Here is a 27,649-nt window from a genome sequence, read left to right as displayed (position 1 = left end):
TCCTCTCTCCGCTTCCCTGGTGTGAAACACACTGGGCAGAGGAGGAGAGGAACACATGGAGGAATGTTTAAGCTGAGGTTTAGGAGACAGGATCACACACACACACACTTCTGTCTGTACAGATACACATACACTCTTCTCTCTGCACACACACAACCCTCTATGCATATGTAAAGGTAAAAACACACACACATAGCATTCTCTACGCACAGAAATACACACACAAACACACACACACACACACACACACACGCACACACACACACACACACACACACACACAACGGCTGTCTGATTCAAGCGTAAATTGAAGACAAAAAAATAGATCAGAAATACAAGTGATACATCAAGTGATACATGAGAGAGATGAGAGTGAGAAAGGGCCTGAAGTGTTGAGAATGTGAGTCAAACGAAAGAACAAACACTACAGAGACAGACATGTGGCTATTTTTCATCTCCCCTCACACACACACCCACACACACACACACACACACACACACACACACACACACACCTTTTTTAGTTTCTTCAGACTATTTGTTAGTGTTCAATAATTCAGCTAAGAGCTGAAAATTACAGCCAGAACCAGGTGCTGTGTTCTTTCATCACAGGGAGAAGAGGACAGAGAAGAAAAGAGAGAAAGAGGGAAGAGAAGAGAAGGGAAAGAGGAGAGCAAGGGAGAGAGGAGAGCCTGTGATAAAGTGCAGCCTTTTCACACCCTCTCCCCCTCACACACACACACACACACACACACACACACCCTCTCTCCCCCTCACACACAGGGCACTAAGGGATGAGTGAGAGTTGATTGGCCTCTCCCATGGCCCCTCCACACAGAAAAAGGCCTTGATCATAACGCCATCAGAGCGGACGGAAGGATCAAGCTCCTTTTTTCTTCAGCAGGTCCATTCCTCATGCCTCTATTTCCTACATCCTCTCTCCCTTGTCCATTCTTTCTCCCCCTGCTCATAAATACTATGCTAATATGTCCCCAGCTCAGCCAGATGAAGCTTAAAGAAGCTTTCTCTGATGGAGCAGTGGGACAGTAAAGAGAGAGAGAATAGGGGGAGAGATAGAGAAAGGGATGCAGAGAGACAGACAGAGAGAGAAGGGAGAGATACAGACTTTTTCCATCAGAGGCTAGACACATCTTTCTTCTCTAGCTCGTGGTCCCATCTAATGTGTACAAATGTCATTTCCTCTCCGCTCCTCTCATGTCTAACCTTTAAAGGCACTAATGGGCCTGCTTTCAGACAAGCCAGGCCAGGCCAGAGTCAGAGAGAGAGAGAGAGAGAGAGAGAGAGAGGGAGAGAGAGAGAGAGAGGGAGAGAGAGGCCAAACCACTAAGAACATCACCACGCCTGCTGACCTTTCACATCAAACCCTTTAACTGACCCAAACTGCCTTAAATCATTCAAAAGGGGTGAAGGGGTTCGGAATTTATATACAGAAACCCTTTCTGCTTGCGTCCCTTCTTTGAAAAGATGGCTTGAGCTGTTCTGGCCAAAAATACATTGTGGGATGACCCATCTTTTAATAAGCAAAGGCTTTCTTTGGCCCTCTAACTTCCCAATGAAAGCTTCATACAATGTATACCCCAGATGAGGAAGTTGGTCCCAAAAGGAAAAAACTTAAAGTTCAGGCCACAGTACATGGTAACAATAACAATCATTGAATAGCACCTTTATTTAACAGTAATATTACAGTTTTTCTCAGTCGCTTACACACTATAACTGGGCCTATAACATCCCAAACCATGGTGTCATCTACCAAAAGACAGACCCATTTCCCAAAACTATAAACACTATTCCCCTGTTTTCACACATGATTCAGATTAGTTCAACTTTTTGTGCAAAACTACAACTCAAATAACCTTCATATATCACTGGCATATCACTGTCTCAAATGTGCTCATTTAGTAAGCACTGGCATTCAATGTCCTTAACTCAAGTCATCACAGCTCGAACCCAACTAACACACAATACCCCAAGTAGAAACACTCAAAATTCAAATTGAGAGTCCAAATTGGTCACACACCGATCAGAACGTCAGGGTAGAAAGATAAAAGGGTCATGGGTCAGTTCACTTGTTTTGAAACAATAGATCCAACACAGATTTCTTTCTTTATGTACAAATACATTTTTTTTTTCATTGGTTTATATGGGTAAATACATGGAAATACTGCATTCTACATTCTTTATGTATCAGTTGCATATTTCAACAATGCAGTTGCTTTTTCACTGAAATTTACATAAGTGTTTTATTTATTTTTACTCCATGGCATTGTGTCAAGAGACAGATACATTCCAATGTTGGTCTGGGGTGTTTGTGTGTGATAGCACAACATATGTGCATGAAGTTGCACATTCGTGTAAATGCTGTGAGATTCCTTTGGGGTCCGTGCAATTGAACACATGTGACGCCCATGCAAATTGAATTCACAGATAGAAAAAACTTGGCTCTGTGAATCCATGAATGCATTGCTCTGGGAAAGGCACAACACATAAATTAGAGCAAACATCCAACACACACACACATGTATGCATACGGACGCGCACACACGTATGCAAATACACAACTGAGCATAAACGTGCTTAGGCAACTCCATAAATCCCTGGCATACTGTAGCCTTCTGCATGCACTGGGGAGGTCACTTCCACTCAATCCAATTGTGAGAGGCTTTTACCAAATAATGGTAGAACAATTTATCATCTATTTGAGAGAAGAAAAAAATCTCAATTTCCAGCCAAACCAGCACTAACTTTATATGTTTATCACAGTTTAATCCCACAGATTGAGATCAATGCCTCAGTACAAAATTAAATGATAAGTAGCTAACATTCATGAGGTACCAGCCACACCCAACACTACTGTCCGTTGTTGGTATGGGACGAATGGCAGAGATTAATAATGAGGTCGGCTATAACATTATTCCTTTTCTAAACAACAAATAGAAAAGTTCTGTCAACATTTTACATTGACATCCCTTAATTAACAGCTAGTCAATTTGCTAATATGAATATACCATTCACCATTCACAGAAGGCAAATAATGGTACATCTCTGGTTTGTTTATATTGCCTAGCTAATACATTGGTAATGAATGCTTCAATTCCAGGTTCTCTTAACTAACAACATTCAATTAGTTAACATAAACAAACCATTACGTTCAGCATTAGCAACCACTTGGTCATATTCAGCACTGAAGGTAGCAGTCCATTAATGTTAATTGCTAAATTCAGTTAATGTCAGTTAATCGAACCTTAGAAAACTCCTAGGTGCTGGCGAAAAGCAGGGCAAAAGAAAGTGTCTCTCCACTGGCGGTCCACACGGAGTAGTTAAATGTGAACAATGTTCTTTTAAATGCCACATTTGGTCACCTCTCAGTCACGAGAAGGCAAATCAGACTAGCAAAAGCTTTATTTAATGTGTTATCGCAGCTACGTCATTTCAAATGATCAAATACCAGTCTGGGCTGACTCATGCTGTTAAAGTAAAATGTCAACACTTTAAGGACAGCAGTTGGAGGACAGAAAGGCTGTGTTGGGTTTATTCATTTCTTTATTTTTCTTTAAAAGAAAAACACTTTCAGCAACACTTATCTTTCTTTCTCTCACTTTTGCTTCTGTCTCTTACGTCGGTCTGGCACCGCGATGCCTAATCCAAACTGATCAAAAAACGTTTTTGTTGTTCATGTAATCTATTGTGTGTTTTTTTTCTTCCCCCACTCTCGCTCCCAGGTGCTTCTGTTGCTTGTTTCAACTAAGACCCTCTGAAAAAAACGTTGGCTCGTCGGCAGACCACCGCCGGGAGTATGGCGGCTCACTCTCGGCACAGCCGTTATCAAGCGTTTTTTTTCCTGCCGAGGTGTCGGAGGTTGCGAGGTGTTGAATTCACGCCTGGCATTGTTAGACGCCCTTATTTAAATCCCCTGCCCATGTGATAATTTAATCTCTCACCATGTGCTCACTTCCATTCTCCCTTGACTTCAGGAGTGCAGAACTAAGCTGAAGTTACTTTAAGAACCTAAATGAAAGGCACAGAAATGCAAACTCTCACTGCTTACACTGCGAAGGGGCGATGCTGCTTAGGGCAGCCAGTAACAAGAGAAATACTTGAGTCTGCAAAGCCATTTCAGAGCCCTATGCTATATAACAAACATTACCAATGCACAAAATAGGTTTTGTTGTGAGATGGAGGTGATTTAAGAGGCAAGATCCCCAAAGTGAAAGACGGAAAGCTATTCTCACTGTAACTTTCACGACATAAATGTACTACTTGAATAGTACCTAAATGCTCTGATTGAAATCGATTGAAATGTCTCATTATTCAGATATGTACCCTTCTATTCCTTGTTTCTTCAGGTATATTTGGCTTTGTATGGTGTCGTTGTACAACCTAGCCAATCAGAGTCAGTTTTTGGCAGTAAATTGCATGAGAGTATGTATGGTATATTGCATGGTATAGTATATTAGTAGTGCCAGAATGAGGGGTGGTTCAAGGGCACATTACCTGATTCTCAAAAATATGGACGAAGAAGAGGATCCTCACCTCTTCTCTCTCTCTCTCTCTCTCTCTCTCTCTCTCTCTCTCTCTCTCTCTTATTACAGATCAAGACCAAACCCTTCAAGGTTATACTGCATGCTTGGGCAAACGTGTGTGTATACACGAAAGGGTTGGTTGTGAGAATGCATTCACGAACAGTGTGTTTCGCATATATATTAGTCTGTTTGGGAATGGGTGTGCATCTGTGTTTGAGAATGTGTGTGTGATTCAACAAATGAGTGTGTGTGTGTGTCTATGTGTGTGTGTATGTGTGTGATTGGGGAGGGGTAGGGGTGTGTGCTTGCTGAAATAAACACAGACAGAAAGGTCCAAAGGCTGGATCAAACGGGACCCTCCCCTGGAGTGCTCAGGCAGATCAAAGCCCAGTCTGCCCTTCTGGATTTAATTTGTACTTCTCGTTATTTATTTTTTTATTTTTATTTTTTTGGATTTGGATTATATTAGTGGGAGTGAGACTCCTCCATGAGAGAGAGAGACACACACAGGCAGAGGCAGCAATGGAGGCAGACCCCCAGACTCTCTCCATGTCCTGCCTCATCACCTGTCACACTAACCCTCCTGTTAGGTGAATTAGAGTGCCAAACTGACTCTGATTGGCCAGGTTGTCAGTCTGGGGACTGTGATTGGCAGATAAGTGTGTCAGATGCCTTGCCAGATGAGGCACTGTATGTGTCAGGACCGGGACAAACTCTCACTCTCTCTCTCTCTCTCTCTCTCTCTCTCTCTCAGGCTGTGTGTGAATGTTTGGCCGTGTTTTTGGGGCGATGCTGATGAACGAGAACTTACTCTAATGAGCATCTCTGGAGAAGGCAGGTGCATGTTCAGCCATTCCTTTACAAGCTCAGCACCATCCATGCCAACTCTCTCTCTCCCACAGTAATTAATACGACCCCTTGCAATCTTCCTACACAACATGCACCATATCACAACAACTAAGAGCCTGGATTAACTTACATGCATCAGCATTATTAACAAAAGACTGTCATTAGTGTGATTATGCCACGCTAATAACATGATGATAATAGCATTGCAGCAAAAAGAAGGAAAGTTAACTAAAGATAGTGTGGGTTTGGGGAAAATAGCTCAATTAAAATAAAAGAGAGGATGAGAAGGGAAGCTTTTCTGTTCATTTCTTCTCTGCTCAAATGAATTGTAAAAACTCTACCAAGTATGTGCGAGCGGATAAGACAATATTACTTCCCTCAGAATTATGTGTTGCCGTGGAAACAGGACATGTTGCTTTATTAATCCTAGCCCTCTGTCAGGGGCATTATGGGAAACCTGTGCATATTGATTTGGGGGTTCTTTGGTGATTATTGTTTATTCTATTTCCAGCACTCTCTCTCTCTCTCTTTCTCTCATCACTCCATCTGTCTCTGCGAGGGAACGCCCAGAGTGAGTCACTGAAAGAATGCAGAGATGGAGAGAGAGAGAAAGAGAGAAGGAGAGAGACAGAAAGAGAGAGTGAAAAGAGAGACAAGGCCTAAAATGAGCAAAAAGAAGGCGACATGAAAAGGCGACAGAAACAGAGTTAAAGATAATGAACACAGACAATGACAAAGTATAAAGGGAGAACGACTGAAAGACTATCAGTGTGTGTGTTTGCAAAAGAGAGAGAGAGAGAGAGAGAGTAAAAGAGAAATAGAGAAAAGAGAGAGAAATAGAAGGAGAGAAGGAGAAATATAGTAAGAGGTGGTTAAGAGAGCAAACGAAAGCGGGGAAGATAAACAGGGCTAAAATGCAGGTACATAAAACCCCTCGGAGGTGAAAGGAGATCAGTCCTCATCCCAAACAGGTCTTAATAGGAAACTGGAGATAGGCTTTGATTCAATCCAGAGTCTCTCTGAAAAGACAAGTCAAACTGCTCCATTAAATTAACCTGCCTGATAGACTCACATTTTCCCTCCATTTCCAGAAGTGATAAGGAACAGCAGGAATCGCTTACCAAAACAGGAGGAGGGTAGACAGTCTCCCGGCGCTACTGCTACAGAGCCCCCCCACACCTGTCTTCACACTTCTCTCTCGTTATCTTTCTCTACGGTTCTCTTCCTCTTCTCTCTTTTATTCTTTTTTTTTTGTCTTCGTTTTGGCCAGGAATATTAACCCATGAATAAAGTAGGCAGGTAAGGACAGAAAAAAATCATTTGAAAAGAATAAATGAGAATGTTTAATGTTTAAGATGTGTAAAAGTTTACACCTCAAACTAAATTGTCCAAATTGTCTGTGTCTTCACAATAACACAATTACACATGCGCGCACACACACACACACACACACACACACACACACACACACACACACACACACACACACACACACACACACAAATGTGTAAGACGGAGACTGCTTTCTGCTTTCTGTGCATACAATTGTGAGCAACCCAAAAACAAAACACTTTTCATTATAGTCTGGAAGTCTGGAAACAACATGGGGTAAATCTCAACAATTGTTTTGAAAAATGAAGTGGCCGAAAACACTCAAACAACACACATACACACACACACACACACACTGACATACACATACACATATACACACACAGAGACATACACACACACTTACACCCAAACAGGCCGTTAATAAAAGCATGGTACAGTACCTGCAGAATGAAGACCCCTGGGCTTCATTATCTTATCACTATTCCCTGGCCCTGACGAGTTACTTAACACAGGGGCCTGGTAGTAGCACACAAACTCATATTGTGTTTGACTGGACCTCCCAGCTAATGGCTAACCCCCCAGACACCCATAGGTGAGTCTTATTATTATGTTTACTCTTCAAAGCTAGAGCGGCATCAGGGGAAATCATACCTAACTCCCTCTCTCTCTCTCTCTTTCTTTCTTTCTCACTCCCTCTGTATTTCGTTCTCTCACTCCCTCTCTCTTTTGTTCTCTCTCTCTCTCTTCTTTCTTCCACAGGAGAAGATAATGGCCCGAGCCACGATGCATGGTAGAGCACATAAAAAAAAAAAAAATAAAACAATAATTCGTGCAGTTAAACTTTAAAACTAAACGAAAACAAAGCCCAGAGCAAGGAGAGGACAGTGGCTGGAACTTTTCAAGGTTGTGAGCAGAAGCACCAGCACAGCACAGGGTCTAGGCAGATGGATTGGACCGGAGGGAGGGGAAGAGTGGAGTGGAGGAGCGGAGGAGCGGAGAGGAGAGGAGTGGAGCAGGGCTGGGCCGTGCAGAGTTAATTGCTGGCTGCCTCTCCCCCGAGTGAGCGACGGTGAAATGGGACGGTGCCATCGGACGGGCGCGTCTCTGTCTGGGCTGATAAGGAAGCGGGGAGCCGAGGGCGTGTGCAAACCTGTGCAACCCGGCGCTGATCAGGGGCATTGATTTGTGATTGGAGTACGAGCCCAGTGGGGGGGGGGGGATATGGTTGCGAGGGGGTGAGGTGGAGTGAGGTGGAGACTGACGGTTGCCCCTGGCGACGGGCAGGACAACGCAGGGCACCTCAAGGACGTGAGGCAGTGGATGGTTGTGAGTGAGTGCTGTCTCTTCCTGGCAACCGCGGCCAGTGGTGACGAGGAGCGCTGTGAGGTACAGCAGGGAGAGCGGGGGCTGCGCTGGGCTCCAGGCTTCATTCTATAGCCCATTCTTCTTCATTAGTGAATGTGGGTTTCAAAAGGGCAAGAAATCCATACATTTGTAGACTGTGAACAGTGGAGCAAATTAATTATATGGGTGTTAACACACATACAAACACACAAACACACATAAACTCTCACTGAACCCCAACCCTCTATAACACACACGGACAGATGTACCCACCCCCTTCACACACACAGTACAACGCATTACCACAGACTCTGAAACTAAATTTGTGTCAGACAATTGTGTCGGACAATTTGCCCATTTTGGAAAACCCACCATCCAACAACAAGAGCCACTGGGGTATGACTTCAGCTTACAGCAGCAGTCATGAGATTTGTCCTCATCAGCAACAGGCCTGTCAGACAAAAACTCACTCTCCCACTCCCTCCTGCATCCTCTGTGGCCACACACTGCCCACCTCCCCTCTCCTCTCCTCTCCTCTCCACTCCACTCTCTATCCCTCCATCCACCGTTCTCATCACAGCGGGTATCAAACGGCCATGCTCTTATCCCCCCTGATCTCCACCAGTGGCTCTGGCAGGAGCGCGGTTCTGTCTCTCTCTCTCCCTCCCTGTCTCTATCCCGCAGCAGAGTGCCTCGGGCAAGGGGAGGCTTATTTACAGCGGCGGCAGCGGCGGTGGTGGAGGTGGTGGCGGTGGCGGTGGCGGTGGCGGGGGCCGAGACACGGGGGCCCCGGTGCTGGCCGGTAATTGCTTTACATGCTTGTTGATTTACAAGCTGCGTAGACAGGGGCGGACACGGAGCCTTTGGCTGTGCTTGGCGAGGTTCTGCCACGCAACGCCGCCCGCTGCCCCAATAAAACAAGGCCCCACAGCATCAGCAGCAGCAGCCCACGGCCTCCTGGCCCAGACAGCCGTTTGCCCTGCACCTCCCAGCGCCGCGCTGATGTTTATGAGACAGGGGGCCCGAGACCCGCCGCGGAGACACGCACACACACCATCTGAGCAGGGAACGCACATCCCCTTCACACACACACACACACTCATCCAGCTCTGAGTTAAGTGTGTTTGTACAACTTGTAGCATGGTGCTTGCCCTCTCTTCCATCTCTCCTCTCTTTTTATTCCTCTCTCTCTTTTTTTCTGCTTTCATTTCAAGCTCCAGGATATTTCTCTCTCTCTCTCTCTCTGGCTTTTCCTCTCCCTATTATGTTGTTTTTCATCCTGGTCTTCCTCATTATCTCCAAAGCTTGGCCAAACACTGGTTTCTGCATCACCAAGCATGAACCACAGATACAAAGGCAGTTAACAAAGAAACAAAGACAGCAGGAGGGGGGTCTCCAAGTAAACGCACCGATAGAAGAAAAAGAATAATCAATAAATAAAACTTGATAATATTCCCCTCCAAGAAAACGCACCGATAGAAGAAAAAGAATAATCAATATATAAAACTTGATGATATTCCCCCTCCAAGTAAACGCACCGATAGAAGAAAAAGAATAATCAATATATAAAACTTGATAATATTCCCCTCCAACTGGAGGACCACCGGCTGGAGGTGGGGCCACTGCAAAAAGAAGATTCATCACAGGGCCTTAAGCAACACCTCAAATGCAGCATGACATCTCAATACCGACTCGCGTGAGGTGCCCCATCCAGCCCTACATTATGCAGTGAGCTTCCGTTAACGCTTTAAACGTGCATGATGAATGTGCAATGAAGGAATGAATAATGCATATCAATGGACGCAGCTTTTGTCAAAGAGCGCCCTGCGCTCCGTAATTGACTGGGCCATTATCACGGCGTGCTCCTGTCTCATCTGCTAATTAAATGTCGGTCTGAGCACACACACACACACACACACACACACACACACACACACACACACACACACACACACACACACACACACACACACACACACACACACACGTGTGGCAGGCTTTGGACACTCACGAGATACAATGCCACGCAGTACAAGAGCATGGCAGACTTCACTCCCGAAAGCACATCCTGCCAATACCTGGATGTGACATGAATGGTGCTGCAAAAAGCACTCCGATACAAGTGTTAGGCTTTTAGTCAGCGTGCCTCACTGCGTTTGCCTCCAGTTGAGTCATTCAAGACCTCTCAGCCCTGACTGGTCCACATGAGAAAGAAAAAACACACACATACTGTGCACCACTGCCAGTCGGCCGAAGAGTAAGGACAAAAGAACTGTTTCATTCCTTTTTCGGTGCTTTTAAAGTCATGCTGAGCTCCAAACTGCCAAAATAATGCATTCGTTTCAAAGGGCTTGACCCTCTCTGTCTGGACACCCCAAGAAGGGACACTGGGTCCTTCCTTCCACATGATGCCCAAGAGGTGCCAGGGAAAGCGGGCAGGCGTTGGCATGAGTAATATCGGGGCACACATTAGGATTCTAATGTAGGCCACTGGATCCGGAAGCCATCTCTCTGCTACCTCCTCCTGCCCCAAACCAGGAGCCCCCCACTCCCCTCACTAATAAGAGAGTGATTCATATTGGATTTGACAAGACATGATGTGGGAAGGGAAAGGAAAAAGAGAGAGAGAGAGAGGAAAATGGGAGACAGAACACAAAAAAAATTGGAAAGAAGGGAAGGAAAAAAATGTAAATGTAAGAAAGTACAAAATAAAAAGCTGGAAGGATAGAAAAAGAAAGAGAAAAGTGGTACGATAGAGGACGATATTTTTCTCCATCTGCTGTCACATCTTTGCAATTACTGATCTGTTTTTTTTTATTTATTGGATGGATTAATTGTTTGGGATCACTGATAAGCCTTATGCAGTCACAACAATGTCTCACACGCTAATTATACAAACTGGCTGGACAGACTCCAGCCAATAATCACTAAACAAATGCTCCCAAAAATGAAAGCTATCTCGCTAAATTCTAGCTAAATCGAAGGAAGTGTAGAAGTTCCTAATCTTTGCTTCATAATTAATTCTAATAATAGGGGATTTGGGGCTTTCCTTAAATCTGATGCGCTGCATATGATTCCTCTTTTTCAACCCTCCAACCTCATACACACACACACACACACACACACACACACACACACTACCAACACCCCCCAAAAGCAGACAGGCACTGTAGGAAATAATCTCCCTGCCACAAGGGATGGTGTTTTTAATGATCTAACAGCGGCATTAGTGAGCTTATATGCGTGTGTTTGTGTAAAAACTGTGCTGGCTTGCTTGACAGTGCGAGTGCGGCTCCCTTAATTAAACAAGGCAGAGTAACGGGGAGATGCTGAGCTACAGAGTCACAGCTGCAGTCAGCTCCATCAAGCTCCTGTGGGTGCCGCACGTGACGCCAAGCACACACAACAACAAAAAACTAAAACTGACTGAGAACAGGTACATTAGAGAACATGTGGGTAATTTTGATACCCAACCAGTGTGTCACCCAGGCAGACCAAACATAAGGGACTTACTGCCGAGGTCTAGTGGAAATCAGCAGGAGAGAGGTGGTGACGGTGGTAGGAGTCGCTCGTACAGGAGGAAGCAGTTCAGCTGTGACCTGTGTCTCGTTGGAGCGCAGCCGTTGCAAATGTCAGGGAAAAATAGAACGGGGACGTGGGAATGTGTGGTACAAGGTCGAAACATGATGTCTCGGAAATAATTAGCCCTGGTTGTATCAAAATCCAATCAAGTGTGGAGCGGTGCTCAGCCCCTCTGCCCACATGCTGGTGGGCTGGCTGGGAAGTAATTGAGTTTTTTTGTCCCCACTTTCGTTTGGTGTTATTCTTCTCCTACTGGAAGAACAGAGAGTGTGAGAATGAGCGTTGCAGCATTCTTACAACATTAGGTGTTCCGCTGTTACCTGCGCTGCTGGCATCATCTCTTGAGAGGAGTTTCTGCAGCGTGTCCCCTGGCACTGGGGTTTCAAGATGCAATACTCAATACTGGAGAGGAGGAGGTTATTGATATTTAAGATCAACCACCAATCAAATTACACCCCTCCCATCAATGGAGATTGGCTGGATTAGTGTATGGCTAAGTCAGCTCAGTCAGATTTTGTATTTACAGACACCGGATTTTTTTTTTAAGACGGACAGCAAAAGGTACTTGAGAACAATTACTGAATTTGAAGTGTAATGGATTCTAATCAAGGACACCTTTGTTCATGACCCTGGACACTGCACCTTGACTAAAACACCACTGATTTAAAACCAACAATGAGAGAAAAAGGAAAGGCAACTTCAATACAATTATTCAAAGCAAAATGGACTCAGTTTCTTGTATTTAATGTTCAAAATTCAATCTAATAATGGACCTTTGGGCTATTTCTTTTTAACAAATCTGTTAGGAATGAGTCCTTGCAGATTAAATGAAGTGGTAGTGTATCAATAATTCATTCACAAGTCTTTTTATAGCACGGGGCCTCAGAGATTCATAATTCTCTTCACATTAGCCCCAGAAAAAAAGTTTTAATAAATAGGCATTAAAAGTTTAACTAATATTAATAGCACCAATTAAAGGCCATGCCATAGCTATGCATCATTTCTGAAAGCTGCCATAGCACACACACACACACACACACATGTACACATGCCTATCTTACTGAGCACACACAGACACACACACACACACACACACACACACACACACACACACACAGATGCGACAGGTGTGCTTGTCTGCATAATCTCCGCAAACAATGCATCACATTACAACTACCCATAAAAACCAACATGCAGCACTTTACATCTGCTCGTAACCATCAGCAAAGTCATCACTTACTGAAGTGCTCTGTGAACTCAGCTTTCTGTAAAAACAAGTGTGTGCATGAATGTGTGTCTGGGAATGTGTGGTGTGACAGCTGTATGTCCATAGATGTATGTGTGCACGCGCACATAATGTGATAAAACTTTGATTGACGACACACACACACACGCTCTCTTGCCTGGCTGCCTTGAATCAATATCTCTCAATGTACTATAGCACGTATGTGTGTGTGTGAGGAGAGCTTGTAATTCACCCTCGCCAAATATTCTAAATATGGAATTTTTACAACCTCCGCACATTAGCCAAGTAGCCCATGGAGCAAGCATGGCTGTGCCGACCGTGCAGCTCATTCATTTTAATGGCTGAACCCATTATTCAGGTGAGCAGGCCGGGATCACGCAGCCACATGACCCCCACCCCCCACCCCCACCCCCGCTCAACCGAGCATGCCCTCTCATTCCCACCTTCCCACAATGCCTTCACACAGATCCTGCCAGCTCCCAGCCTCAGCCGGCTGCCTTTTGCCTTTCTGTGATGCTCCTTCATCTCTCTCTGTCTCTCTCTCTCTCTCTCCTTTTTCTTTTTGCTCCTTTAAGTCTTCGCCCTGGTACCCCTCGGTGCCAGGGGATGACATAAGAGAACAGAGATTGGGAGAGAGAAAAACGAGAAAAAGGGAAAAGACTCTTTTGTTCCGCAGACCAGGAGAAAAAGGGGCCTGTAATTTGCTGGAAGCGGGATCCTTGGTTTCTCAATAAAAAGGCTGGCGTGTTGTAATTGGTGTTGGGATCTCTGGCATCAAAAGCCTTCTTCTCTGGCTTCCTTCGGCTTTTCTCCTTCTCCCTCTCTCTTTCTCTCTCTCTCTCATCATTTCCCAGTCACCTGATCTGCAGGTGGTCAACCTGTAACAGCGCTGCAGCCTTTACACAGCCAGTGGAGAGATAGAGAGAGAGAGAGAGGCCTGCAAAAAAAGGAAAGGAGTGTCTAAAAGAGGCTCCTGTCTATATTAAGACAAAGAAGTGGAGGGTGATAGGGTGATGAGAGGAACCTCTTCGAAAGAGGAGGTGTGCGGAAGAAGAGTGTGAGACAATGAGGGGTGAGGCAGAAGAGTGTGAGACAATGAGGGGTGAGGCAGAAGAGTGTGAGACAATGAGGGGTGATGCAGAGCAGAAAACCCATCAGAGTCCACTGGAGGGAGGAAGTGGAGACATAATGGCAAGGTGCTTTACACAAGAAAGGCTGCTGAGAATGTGAGGAAAAAGCTGAGAGAGATGGAAAAAAGGGAGTGAGTATTAAGGGATATTATGATCAAAGGATGGAGATCTCTGCATGAAGAAGCATCTGGGATGTGTTAAAACAAGCTGGATGGACGGTCTTCTGCCCCCTCTCTCATGTTCTGTCTACTTTTCATCATTCACAATTCCATTTATTCTTTCAGCTGGTGCGTTTATCAAAGAGTACTTTGAGTAGAAAGAGGTTCAAGTTGTTTTTGTTGTTGGCTGCACCTCTCACTAATGTGTTAAGCCAATGTTCTTGTTGTGAATGTGTTCATCGAGATGGTTGGCTGTGTAAATGGCTCGGGTGGACAATGTGGGAAAAACAATAATTCACTGCATCTAGTAATAACATAATATCTGAACCACGAGTCTTTTTGTTCGAGAGATGAATGACCTGGATTACTGGCACCCACATGACCTTCAAGAGAAGAAACAAGGTGAAAAAAATAAACCTGCTGGTTTGTTTCATAATGGTCTCCTACATAAGCTTTAAAATGTGAAAACGTTATAAGAAAAGCAAGGACCGGGCAGATTCAGAGACACAGAGGAAGGGTGAAGGATCCACTCCCTCTCTCTTTTTCCTGGACTGGACAACTGGTAGAAGGGGAGGTTGTTACCGTCCTTTCGTCCTGCTTCTCCGCCCTGTTTAATGAACTTGTTTTTCTCTCCTTTCCACCCATGCTGACTAATCACTTCAGACATTTGCCAGCGCTCCCCACATCGATCCCCGCGGCTGAACAAATAAATAAATAAATAACAGCTTGGACTGTTTTTCCTGTTGGCAATGGTTGCCATGGATACACGAGATGCAAACGTCCCGTCGCTGCAGGCAGTGCGTTGTCGTCTGTGAATATTGCACTATTCTATGTTTTATATATATGCATCACTCAAGGCAACTGCTCTCGCCTGCAGAGGATCTGAACATGAGTCTCAACACCTCTAATCTCTGCCACGTTGTCCATCCAACTTTAGGTGTATGTGTGTGTGTGTGTGTGTGTGTGTGTGTGTGTGTGTGTGTGTGTGTGTGAGTGTGAAGGATATGTGTATGACAGATTACAGAGACGTGTTTGTAATCTTCAAATGAGACAAAGCACTGGGGTCTCTTCAATCCTCGCAGGCATGATTTCGCTCATTAGTCTCCTGCAGTTGAGTGACATGCGGGGAGAAATGGTTTCTGACAGTGAGAGATCAGCAGAGCTCAGCACTGACACACACGCATGCACGCACACACACACACACACACACACACACACACACACACACACACACACACACACATTCATAAACACACATACACAGACACACACACACACACACACACAGAGTTCTGCATACAAACAGAGAAAACGCCAATGTCTGCACATTAGTGCAAAGACATGCGCATACACACACACACAAACACACACATTCCGTCACACAGACATAGACACACACACACACACAGACACTTTCAAGCTACCTGGGAGATTCTTCAGAGACAGCAATCTGTTCTCTCCAGTATTTGCCTGCTTTGCATTAACACACAAATCCGCGCAAGCCTGCAAACGGACCAAATACAGCGCTTCCCCATTAGATGATGTGCAAACTGAGCGGCCCATTCATACCCCCACCCCAGGAGCACAGACTCTGATACCCACTCTACGCATTAGGGCTTGTGACTGCCACACACATTCCCACACTGTCCTCTCCTCTATGCCGTCCTCTCTCTTTCTCTCTCTCTCTCTCTCTCTCTCTCTCTCTCTCTCTCTCTCTCAGTAAGCGCTATCCTGGCTGCCTCTGATGCTCCTCTGCTCGGGGAGCCGGAGAAAGGCCTGCCTCAGCGCTTTAGTGCACCGCAGGGAGTGCGGATCCAGCCCTTCCCTCGCACTCTGTCTCACAACGGGGGGGTGTGTATGTGGAGGGGGGGGGGGGGGTGATGTGTTTGTGAGAGTGTGTATGAGTGTATGTGTGTATGTGTGAAGATGCGTGTCTGTATGTGTGTGTGTTTGTGCATGTATGTGTGTGTGTGTGTGTGTGTGTGTGTGTGTATGCATGTCTGTGCGTCTGTGAGTGTGGATGTGCATGTGTGTGTAAGAGTGTGGTGATCGCGTGATCTTCACCTGTTTCCACCACCTATCCCACAGCTTTCCTGTCCATCAACCAGGATGGTGAATGAATAAAGATGGAGGTTATTAAGCTGCGGGGGACAAAAGGGCAGCTTGTTGCATGCGCCACAGCACAACAGAATGTGGTGTCTACTTGTCTACTACCTATTCCCTGTAATTCTAAATCAGAATCATCCAGAGGGCCTATCCAGAGGATCTGTCCTATCAATTGCATAGGTTGGGTATGGGTATATCTTCTTTTACTTCAATGCACACACCCACACACACACACCCACACACACCCACACACACACACACACACACACACACCACTAAAAGTCCTCATAGTTTAAGCTACAAAGTCCTATGGAAAAATAAAGCTTTCGTCGCGGGTCTTCCTTTGGGAGCACGTTAGATGTGATTTGTCCCTCAAACAGCTGCTGTGGTAGAGTGACGCTAGTCTCCTGAGCTTTCTTCAAGGTGTGTGTGTGTGTGTGTGTGTGTGTGTGTGTGTGTGCATGTGTGCGTGTGTGCCTGTGCGTGTGTGTGGTAATGGTGGTGGTGTGTGGGCTGTTTGAGGCCTCACGTGGGAATAGCAGCCACGCGCTCCGAGCACCATGGCAACACAGACACGGAGCGGTTCTAAACTTGCCCGATGACGGGCTGCCTGTCAGCCACACTGGGAAGAAAAGAGGGAGAAGAAAGAAACCAGACAGAAAGATAGAGGGAGAAAGAGAGCAAGAGCGATGCATAATAAGACACTGCATGAGGGGAGCTTTGAAAAAAAAAAAAAAGAAAGAGTTTAAGCACTCTTTCAGCCAGTCAGACTCCTCGTATATCTTTCCTGACTCACACACATGCGAGAGGCCTTATAGCATCTAAACCAGCCATCATTCTAATTGCCTCACAGCTGTCATGCATGGCAGGGATATGCTAATGCTACTTATTGGGCTACATCCACCCTGTACACATACCGTAGCCAGCTAATGAGGGATCCTGCTTGATACCACCGTGAACGGCTCACTAGCTTCGGTGGTGACTACAGATAATATGCATCTCCGCCGTGTGCCGTGCCCTGACCGAAACCTTTCCAGTTTGTCTGCCCGCTTATGGGCTAAAGTGTGTTTACTTTTGAAGCCAAAGAGGGCTTGCATCATACATTATTGATGGCTAAGTGATGATTTCTGGTGATGTCTGTGTGTGTGTGTGTGTGTGTGTGTGTGTGTGTGTGTGTGTGTGTGTGTGTGTGTGTGTGTGTGTGTGTGTGTGTGTGTGTGTGTGTGTGTGGAGGGGAGGGAGGTTGATCGGCTCACAGCGATCCATTGGAGTTGATGCGCTTCCTGAGGTTCGCCGTCTAATGTGGGGGGATGCATCCGACAATGCTGGAGTTCAGCTCTGCGCTCTGATCCACCCAGGGTGTTCTGTTTTTGTAAAACACTCTAATTGAGTTCAGCCCTCCTGCTTGTCTCAAAGATTCACACTGGAAAACATCTAGCAGAGGCTAAATAGACTCCGAGTGTGTATGTTTGTGTGTGTGCGTGTGTGTGTGTGTGTGTGAGAGAGACAGTTGTAGGAAAACATACCTCACGGGTGGTCAGCCGAAGAGAAAAGAGAGATAGAGAAAGGGCGAGAGTCGAACCGGCCAAGAAAGACAGCATTGTACTCATATCCATAAACATGCAGGAGGAGCCAGAGACATACGAAAACATGAGAACCTGACAAAGCAGGAGACAACCACACAACCACCACATACCACGGAGGGGCTTTTTTTCCCCCTCTCTATAAAAAGAAACGATTTTCAAACATAACTCCCTGAGAACCACACCATCCTGCCTGAGATATTTAAAACCTGGTCAACTTTTCACCCCCCCTTGGAAAAGCAGACATGCAGCCCCAGGGTGAAGCCTCCCTTTGGGTTCTCCTGAGAGTTCAGAGGTGAAAAGCAGCACAGTAGCGCACGCATGTGTGTGTGTGTGTGTGTGTGGTGGGGGAGGAGGGGGTCACGGAGGCGCTTACACGTAGCGGTGTGGTATAGTTCTGCTTTCTTTGGCTCGCTGAACCCCCCCCCCATCCACTCATCCACCCATCCCCTCTTCTCTTTTCTCCCTTTCTCTTCCCTTTCCCCTTTGTGCAGCTGTCTGAGACATGTTTGCCTTGGCTTCTGCCCTCCTCATCCTACTTCTTCTCCTCCTCCTCCTCCTCTGTCTCTGTCTCGCCAGGAACACGATCGTCCGCTGGAGAGAAATCAATCACGGCCTTAGCCACAGGGTAAACGCTGGGGCTTTGACGCGTCTGTGACCCGCACATTCCTGCCAGACACGCTGGTTGTTTACCTAAATCAGGACTCCACTAAAGTCTAGGAGATACTCAGGCATCAGGGACATAAGCTGGGGTGAGTGGAGGAGGGTTGGAGGCCTCGGGGTACAGTAGAAAGGGTGTACAGTAACACTAAGCTGTGTTAATCACTGCATGTTAAGGAGACTCTGGCCCCAAGCACCAGTCTAGTTGAAGGTTCTGTTATCTTGCTTGACAGTTGTTGGGCTTGTGGTGGAGAAAACTGAACAAAAATAGCTCTTAAACTATTTATTTTACAGAACAAAGAAACAAAACATTTTCTATGTGTGTGTTAAGATAACAGAAACTCTCTAAAATAATAACTATGTGTCTATTAACAAAATCAATAACAAATACTACTGGACATGCAAATGGTGCAATGAAAAATCTGACATTTTGTTAAATCCATAACAAGGTGCTGTGGTGGGGGAAGCACTCGAGAAACTTTCTTAATAGTGTTTTTGTCCCCTTCTGCTTTGCAGCATAACTGTTTCCAATTTATGCTTGGACTTTGGCTCCCTTTCAATTGAGCCTCACAGTGCCCGTAAACAGACAGGATTTGCATGTGAAGTTCAGTAGTTAAACTCTGAGGCTGAAATTCGATCGCCAGCCAAAAGTAAAGCAGCTTGAGAAATGAGAAGGCGAGAGGAAGAAAGATAGAAGAGTGAGTGAGAGAGAGAGAAAAGAAGAGCCTTTCCCCGACAGTCTGTCAGAAACTTCAGCGCTTTCTACTTTGTTTGCCGGCTTGTTTGTGTTGGAGCTTTTTTTTCTCTTTCGCCCTCTTTTAATTCCGGAAGAATCCATAACCACCCATCTGCCGCTTCTACAGTGACACCTCCTCTAGCGCGTTCCTCGACTGTGCTTGAGAGGGAAGATTGGTAAAGCGAGGCACCTGTTTAATTGCCGTGACTGCAGGGTTGGTGAACAGTGAAGCTTCACCTTGTTACATTTCTCAGTATGCATATGCACAAGTATGATACGTGAATATATTACCCGGGTGTAAGATGTAATTAAAAAACACACACACACACATACACACAGCTTCTAAACACACTCCTAACTAAAGTTTCTCCTTCTATTGTGTGTCACAAGCAGTGGATGGTGTTCTCAGTGTGTGTGTTCTCCTGGTATACTGATGCATTTGCGATACAGCGAAAGCGTAAACACGCAAATATGTATATACCAAGTCTAAATTAGCAAGACATTAGCTATCCAAGTTGATATGCACAAATGTGAACAAGAGAGTTGGGGAGAGAGTTGCATACTCCTTTTCTCCTCCCAGCTCATCACTCCCCTCCAGCTGGTAGCTACAGAGGCAGCCCCCACCGGGTGCACCAGAGCTCCCCCTCGACCGTCTGGTGCGCAGCCCCACAGGCGAGCGTCCCCGCTGGGCACAATATGCCACCCACCATGCCCGTGATGCCAGGAGCACGGGGCTTTCCCATTCACGTCCAAAAAAGCCCCTTAGCGCTCCACCCCGGCTTCTAATTAGACAGAGATGTACGATAATCGCTAATGACGTTCTCCGACCACGAGGAAGAGCAAACAATTGCGACTAAGGCACAGGCGAAAGTCATCAAGCCTGAGCGCTGGATTCATCCGTGTTGTCACAAGGAAGTGGAGCATGCTAACAAATTAGGCCCCCGGTAGTTTGTGACTCGTGCCTCTGCCAACGAAGGAAAACTACCAACTCACGATGGAAGCAAGCAAGACAGGGCCGCGGTTAAAAAAGAAAAGACAATCGCAATCAAGCTCCATGAAGTCCATTACAGCGCGCCTGCCAACATAGACCTGGAGAAAACTCAGTGAGCTATTACACCGCCACTGCCCAAAACAAAATGGCGCACAAGCAACCAACTGACTATTTCGACTCCAATCTGAGAACATATGTCATGAGAAAAAAAAACAGAAACAGCATTCTCTTGCATTCCAAGCATTCGGTTTTAACTGAACTGAGATTTTAATTAAATTTGTGCAAAGCACGACAGTGACTCATCGACTTTGTAAAAGGAGTGATTGAACGCAGGTTTGAAGTGTTCAGTATTAACCGGATTGAGATTTTTTAATTACTCAGAGATGAGGACGTGTCTGTGGATCTGAGTTTGTTGCACAAGTGTTGATGGAGTGTGTGCAGGTTGGGAGTCAGGCGGTTTTTCAGGGGGATAACAAGGCAGAAATGGCCGGGACGTGAGAGGGCACGGCTTGTCAGAGCTTTGTTCCGCGGCTCAGCCTCGCACGGGCGGCGGTGTTTAGAGGTGTGCTGTGACAGGTGCATTAGCATTTCCCCTAGGTGGGGCTGAGGTTAGCACTACCCCTGCCCTCCTTCACTCACACAGAGAGGCAGGCTGCTGACCCAGCCATCACCCACATCAATCCACAGCGCCTGCTTAGCATTTACATGCGCAAGCACACACACACATGCTTACATGTGCATAAAACGTTATGCTTCAATGAACATCCACCATATACACTTGACTCCAGGAGGAAATGAAATAATGAATCTTAGCTTTCATTCCTGGGAGCTGGCAAAAAGAACACATTTAATAACTTTTTTCTTGAAAAAATGTTTCCACTCATCAAGAGCGACTGCTGTAATCTCCGTCTTGCAGACAGGTCTAGTCTCACGTGAGGCATCATTAGCTGCTTTAGCTTCCCTTTTCCCCTCTTCCTCTGTTTCTCTCCCTCTTTTTTTTGTTTCTTTTCTCCGCCATTTTGTTTCATCAACTTTCTGGCAGTGCAGCTGATCAATAGCCGGCGCAGTCTTTGTGTATCGCTCTTTCATTAGTTTGCGCCTCAACTGTCTTTGCCGTAAAAAAAGACACACAAAAAAAACCCTTGATGCCATATTTGAATTATCAATCAAGCTAGGGAGGGATCTCCAGACAGAATGAGTCGGAGAGAAGTAGAGATACAAAGAGAGAGAAAAAATGAAGGAAGGAGGGAAGGGAGGGAGGGATGCAGGAAGAAAGGGAAATCAGGGCTCTGGGTGAGATTTGACCCGCAACAGTGACACGCAGCTGGGAAGCACTGCCGCACGATCGCTGTCTCTTGTTGTCTCCCCGGAGGCCCCCGTGGAAGTTTCATCAAATCATTAAACACTGACAAGCTCTGCAGCTTGAGAGGCATTGATCTCGTTTCAGAGGGATACGGGTTCAGACTTCATTAGCGCCGTTAGTGCTAAGCTGCTTTGCGCCGACGCATGCCTCACTTAGCCGCGGAAAGATCTCTTTGAGTCCCGTCCCCCCACACCCTTTACTCTTTAGTGGTAAGACAGAGCAAGAGAGAGAGAGAGAGAGAGGGGGAATGAATAAGTGAGAAAAGAGGGGTGAGGTGAGAGATGTAATGACAAGAAGAAGACGTCGAGAGGAAAAGAAAGAGTGAGTGAGAGAGTGTGTAAACCCTGGCAATGGTAAAAGCCCAGGGAAATGGCGCAAAGCTCGTAAGAGCTCGGGCTTGAATATGAAAAGGGGCTTTGCGGAAGCGTATTGATGAGTCGCGGAATCAATTAACGTCTGTTGTGATTAATCGATTATCACGGCGGCTGATCGGCGAGCCGAGTGCTTAGCCACGTTCCCCGCGGAGGGCACGCAGCATCCGAGGCTTGGCTCTGACCTCCGCGGCACTCACCATGGAGATAACGCTTCGCCTAAATCTCCCCCCTCTATGTGTGGAGCAACAAAAAGGGACGCCTTCTCATTTTTTATTCCACTCGCACCACACATACACTTGGCTCCAGGATGGCAAGTCAATAGAAATAAAATGAGAATGATATTTTTTTTTCCATTATTGATTTGTTCATTGTTCTGTAGTTGTTCTAGTCTAAACCACTGCACCGTTTGTTCCAACAATTTGATGTTTATTGTCCATGTGTTTATTTTTTGTTTTGCTAATGTACGATAATGTTTTTATGGTAAAGAGATTCCTTTGATACATATAAGTATTCCACACCATTGGGCGTTTGTAGCTTGCAAAGCTTTCCAAGCTTTTCAAGCTCTTGGCAGCATCTCACTTTTTCTCCATCTGTCCATCTTGCTCATTTCCTGTCAATCACATCTTCTTCCTTCTTTTCGCTTTCCAATTTTCTCTCTCTAAGAATTTCCAGTATTTTCATTGTCTCTCACTCTCTGTGGCTTTTTTTCTTCCTTTGCCTTCCCTTCCTTTCGCTCTCTCTGTGCCTGGTTTACCTCAACTCTGCCTTCATCTCTCTTTCTCTCTGTCACTACATCTTCACCTCATCCCGTCTGTCGAGGCTCCAGGTCTGCTAAGCTACACCCACTGCTCCCTCAGGAGGCGCCGTGACGGATGGGCCTGTGTAAAATTCTGATTCGATTCAGCCCATTTGATAAATTTATCGCTGGCATTTTCGAAATGAAATTAGAGGAACGTCTCCAGGAGCCTGTTTTTCTACAGGAGCTGCCATAAATACACTTCATTTGGCTGGGAGCTGGGAGGGAAAGAAGAAGGAAACAGGGGTGGAGAGGTGGAGGTAGATAAAGCAAGAAATGGTAAAAAAAAAAAAGGCTGAGTTTGAGGCAGGAACGCGCAGAAGGTCAAGAGATTGGTCAAAAAGAATGACACAAAGATAGGAGAGTGCTAGGAAGAGGATGGGGCACAAAGAAAATCAAAATGTTACAGTGGAAAAAAATATATATATATAAAAGGCCGGAGGAAGGAGTCATAAAGAGAGAAGATATGTGCAAACAAGGGAGAGAAAGACCGGAGCGTGAAAGGGCACCACTGGGCTAGAGGTAGAGAAAAAAGAATGAGAGAGAGGGAGGAAGAGTAGGTGAGTTGGGCAGAGAGAGAGGGTATAAGGGAGAGAGAGAGCGAGAGAGAGAAAGAGACACGGAGGTTGTCCGTTGGTTGGAGGTCAGGTTGTAATGAGGTTCTCATGGCTGCCATGCTGTTCTAATGAGACAGGTGGAGATGGCTCGGTTCCCCATACAGGGAAGAGTGCTGTTCTGCTCACATGAAGCCTGTTGGACGGGACTCTCCTTTCATCTCACATAGACCCAGCGGGCCAGTGGGAAAAAGCCTGTAGAACTCTCTTCACTATCTCCATTAGACCATCTTGGATCGATACACCATCATAAGCAAACAGTAATTTACCCTTCAGGATGCCCTAAGATATACAAAAGGTAAATACACAGAAATACTTTGAGTAATAGTTTTTAAAAGCTCAAGCTGCGTATTTCTGAGACTGAATAAGATGGTCTCGAACCGCTTTCATAAAAAAAAAAAATAATAATAAATAAGGCTGTGCAAAAGCTTTATCTGTGGCACACATGACACATTAATGTGGGAAGTGTTGAATACATGAAAGATGTGTAGCTAAATCGTAGTCAGCGGTATGTGACGCCAGCTAGCGATCAATGGATCAATAGTTCTTTATCAGCGGCTCAAGGGACCCACAAGGCTTTGTTGTTGGAGGCGTTGCCATAGAAATAACCCCTTGACCTCCTCCTTTATTCACTGTAGGTGTGAGTCATAAAAAACAAACTATTCCCATCTGTGTGCATATTTCGGTAAGTATTTGTGAAAGAGTGTGTGTGTGTGGGTCTGTGTGTGTTTGTGTTTTTCTTCAGCCTTCTGAGTCTCCATGGGTTGCATTGAATAAGTCTGGATGTGCCCAAGTGTGTGACTCTGCATGTCTCTGTATGGTGACTCTGACACCACATAAAAGGTGCACACAAAAACACAGCAGTTCACTCTTCACTGACAGTCCAAAGTGTCTGCACGTATCCACACATGTTTGCTTCCTGAGCTGCAAGATGCTCTGGAAACACACAGACACCTTGCCAAGCCATGTTATCTATGTTACACTAGCATGTGCCAATAAACGTGTGCATGGCGTGTTCCTATATCAGTTTGCTATATGTGAGGTATGAGTTTGAAACGCAGCTCGCTCGGACAGCTGCAGGGAGTGTTGTAGGGGGGGACGGACGGACGGTAGGGTTGTGTCAGATGAGGCCGGGGTGATGGGGCAGGGGGTGGGGTGGGAGGTTGGAGGGGGTATTATTTACGGCCCTCTCCTTCAGAGACGTACGGTCTCTGGGGCTCAGGTCCCCATCCAGCGAGGGCTGCCGGCGGATGATGTAGAGGCGGCTGGCCTGTGCTCGCTCGGCTCATCCATCACCCTTCCACTCCTCAGCACGTTTTATGGGGCCTGTCTACCACGACCCGCGCCATTCAGAGCAAATACAGCGCTGTCTGTGTGTGTGTGTGTGTGTGTGTGTGTGTGTGTGTGCTTTTAAATGAGGTATAGTAAACAGAGGGCGTGCACGTCTGTGTGAGGGCAAACGGGGCGAAAGGTGGAGGTGACTGTAAATAGCGTAGGTAGGGTGACCAGGTGTACCCTGCTTCCCGTTGTACTGCACGGCATTTTGACCCTTTGTCCCACAGCCCGCATACTGAGATAATGTCCCGCATTTTCATTTTCAAATAAGAACACATGGATGGGTTCTTTTACCCGCCCGGCTCATGGTTTCTACTCTATTTAGCATCACAACATCAAAAGCAGTAACCTGGCTCATACAGATGCAACAAGGCTTTTCTAAAAGCCTGGCTTTCATCCAATGGCTGAGAAGAGGGCACTGAAGGCGGTCATCAAGAGGATGTGATGGCCGTCAATCAAACGGTGCAGACGTGGGGCCGGTGAACTCCTCTGCTAGATCACTAAAAAAACTTTTACACAACCTTTGCAGATATGGTAAAAGCTACCAGGCGACATCATGACACATCATATCCTTCACATAGCAAAAGCTGTAGTATGTTTCTTTAATGGCGTAAAAGTTTTAGGTTACCTCTTAATGTCCCACATTGTTCAACACGAACTTGTCAGTTTGCATCTGGTCATCCAGTGGGGGAGGGGGGAAAAATCGATTCTCTCTAGAACGATTCTGTCTCGATTCAGAAAAAGTTAATAATCGATTTTTTAATTAAAAAAAAAAAGAAAAATTATTATTATTATTATTATTTTTTTTTTACACATCCGTTTTGTGTTGAAATGCAAGCTGCATCGATTATTGCATTGTTCATAGAATGTCATAATTGTGACAAGGAAAAGCTTTTTCTCTAATAAAAAAATAGAGAAGGTAATTCATCTGTTGATTTTCTTTAATTATCAAACACAAAGTAGGAAGCGATTTGAGACTCTGAGTAGCAAACTCAAATGTTTTAAAAATCGAGATGCAACGATAATCATTTTATCGGTTTAGAATTGATAATCGATAATCGGTTTAGTATCGATAATCGGGTTAGAATCGATAATCGGTTTAGAATCGAATCGTTGACCTCTGAATCGGAATCGAATCGTGAGGTGCCAAGAGATTCCCACCCCTAGTAGGGTGTATGTGATGGTTCTAGTTTGTGCATGTGTGTGAGTATGTGTGTGTGTGTGTGTGTGTGTGTTTGTGTAATTTTTAACATCCTTCTGTTTGCACAAAATGAACCTTCAGATGTCAGACAGTACACGACAACACCTCCTCGTCTGCTTGCAAACTTTTATAGAAAGCGGAAACAATAGAGTGAAAAGCAGATGCTTTCTGATTGTCTATTGTGCCCTTTTCTACTCATAATAACAGGGGGGAAGCCAGACAAGCAAGCCTACGTGTTCCTACAGGCGCGATCATCACCATTTAAAGAAAGTACAGGCTTGGAATGGACTGCAGATGAGGAGCTGGGGATCAACTGCAGGCACTCAGAGAGAAGCCTGGTAATGAGTCTGATTTGTGTCAGACCGTTCCTCCCAATCAACCTCAGCACACTGCCAGGTGACTCTCCCGCTATATTAAGTGCACGCACACACACCCACACGCACGCACGCACGCACGCACGCAGGCGCACACACACACACACATACACACACACACAGAGCATTATTTTCTTGTGTTATATATTTCACTTTTGTGATGCAAATGTCATTCAGAGGTGAATATGAGTTTATTCTTTATATTATATTATATTCTTTCACAATGGAACAAATTAGGAAGAATGGAAAAATAACATACTCTGTCAATGGAGTCCCGTGTTCAGTGCTTTGGCGTATAAATGCTATTCACTCTGTTCTGCTGGTGGTGTAATTTAGTTCCACTTGTACAATGACAATGTTCATTTTTACATGTCAATCACTCGCATTGGTTTTACTCAGTAACAAGAGCCAACTTTAAAATACAGACACTTTCTCTCATACACAGTCCTTTTACCCATTCATACGCTCTTACACGCACACACACACAAACGTAACAGCCAGTCTCACACATCAAAAATCTTTTTGGACCTACCTCCTCCTGATGACACCATGGTATCTGTAGAAAACAGACAGAGAGAGAGAGATAAAAAGCTTATTTTGGACTCTCAAGCACACAGCCAGACTTTCACACCACCAAAACAAAACAAGACTGCAGAGAGAACACTAGGACTAGTCAAGGGGTAAAACGAGACAAAAGACAAGAGAAAGAACGAGAGAGGAGGAGAGAAAGAGATAGGCAGGAAAAGAGCACCCTACTCCTCTGTTATCAATTGCCACTTCAGGGACCCCTCAGAACAGCCAAGATTTCCAGCCCCCCACCCACAAGCTGCAACCCTCTGTACAGCTAACGCTAGCTACCAACTCTGCCCTCAGAGTGCATCCAGTAATACACAGGCTCCTCAGAAAGGAGTGTGCCACAGTGTGCCACAGACACTTGTGCGTAGGAGGGGTGGGAGGGTTGGATGGCTCAAGTGAGCGTGAGGCGTCCAGGCAGACAGCGAGGTCCATGGGGAGGACAGGAGAAAAGGCAGGGAGGAAGAGAGGTCAGCGCACCCACCCACCCCACCTCCACTCTCTCTCCATCTCTGTCGCTCTCTCCCGGACTCCTCGGGACACGAGCAGAGTTGTCTGCACACAGGCGGCTGCAGAGACAGCGGCGGCCTTTAGGGGGGAACTCAGCTGGAGAGCAAGTACCTGTCTCCTGGTAAACACACTTCCAGGCGTGAGGGGAGGGGAGGGGGTGCGAGGTGGAGTAATACCGGAGGGAGGAGTGAGGATGAGAGAGAGCGAGAGAGTGAGTGGGCAGGTGGGAGAAAGAGAGAGAGAGAGGG

General features: G+C 45.8%; 1 protein-coding gene across 1 annotated transcript in view; it reads right to left on the bottom strand.

The window, feature by feature from the left end:
• The window catches only part of LOC105898953 (cadherin-4-like), a 276,557-nt gene that overhangs the window by 135,065 nt on the left and 113,843 nt on the right, over positions 1 to 27,649 (bottom strand). The window contains exon 3 of the mRNA XM_012826062.3: positions 26,851 to 26,874. Within this exon, the coding sequence (XP_012681516.3) occupies positions 26,851 to 26,874 (24 nt within the window). The remainder of the gene's footprint in view (positions 1 to 26,850; positions 26,875 to 27,649) is intronic.

The sequence above is a fragment of the Clupea harengus genome, chromosome 4, assembly GCF_900700415.2.
Source record: "Clupea harengus chromosome 4, Ch_v2.0.2, whole genome shotgun sequence".
Classification (NCBI taxonomy): domain Eukaryota; kingdom Metazoa; phylum Chordata; class Actinopteri; order Clupeiformes; family Clupeidae; genus Clupea; species Clupea harengus.
This window is presented reverse-complemented; position numbering and strand designations above follow the sequence as displayed.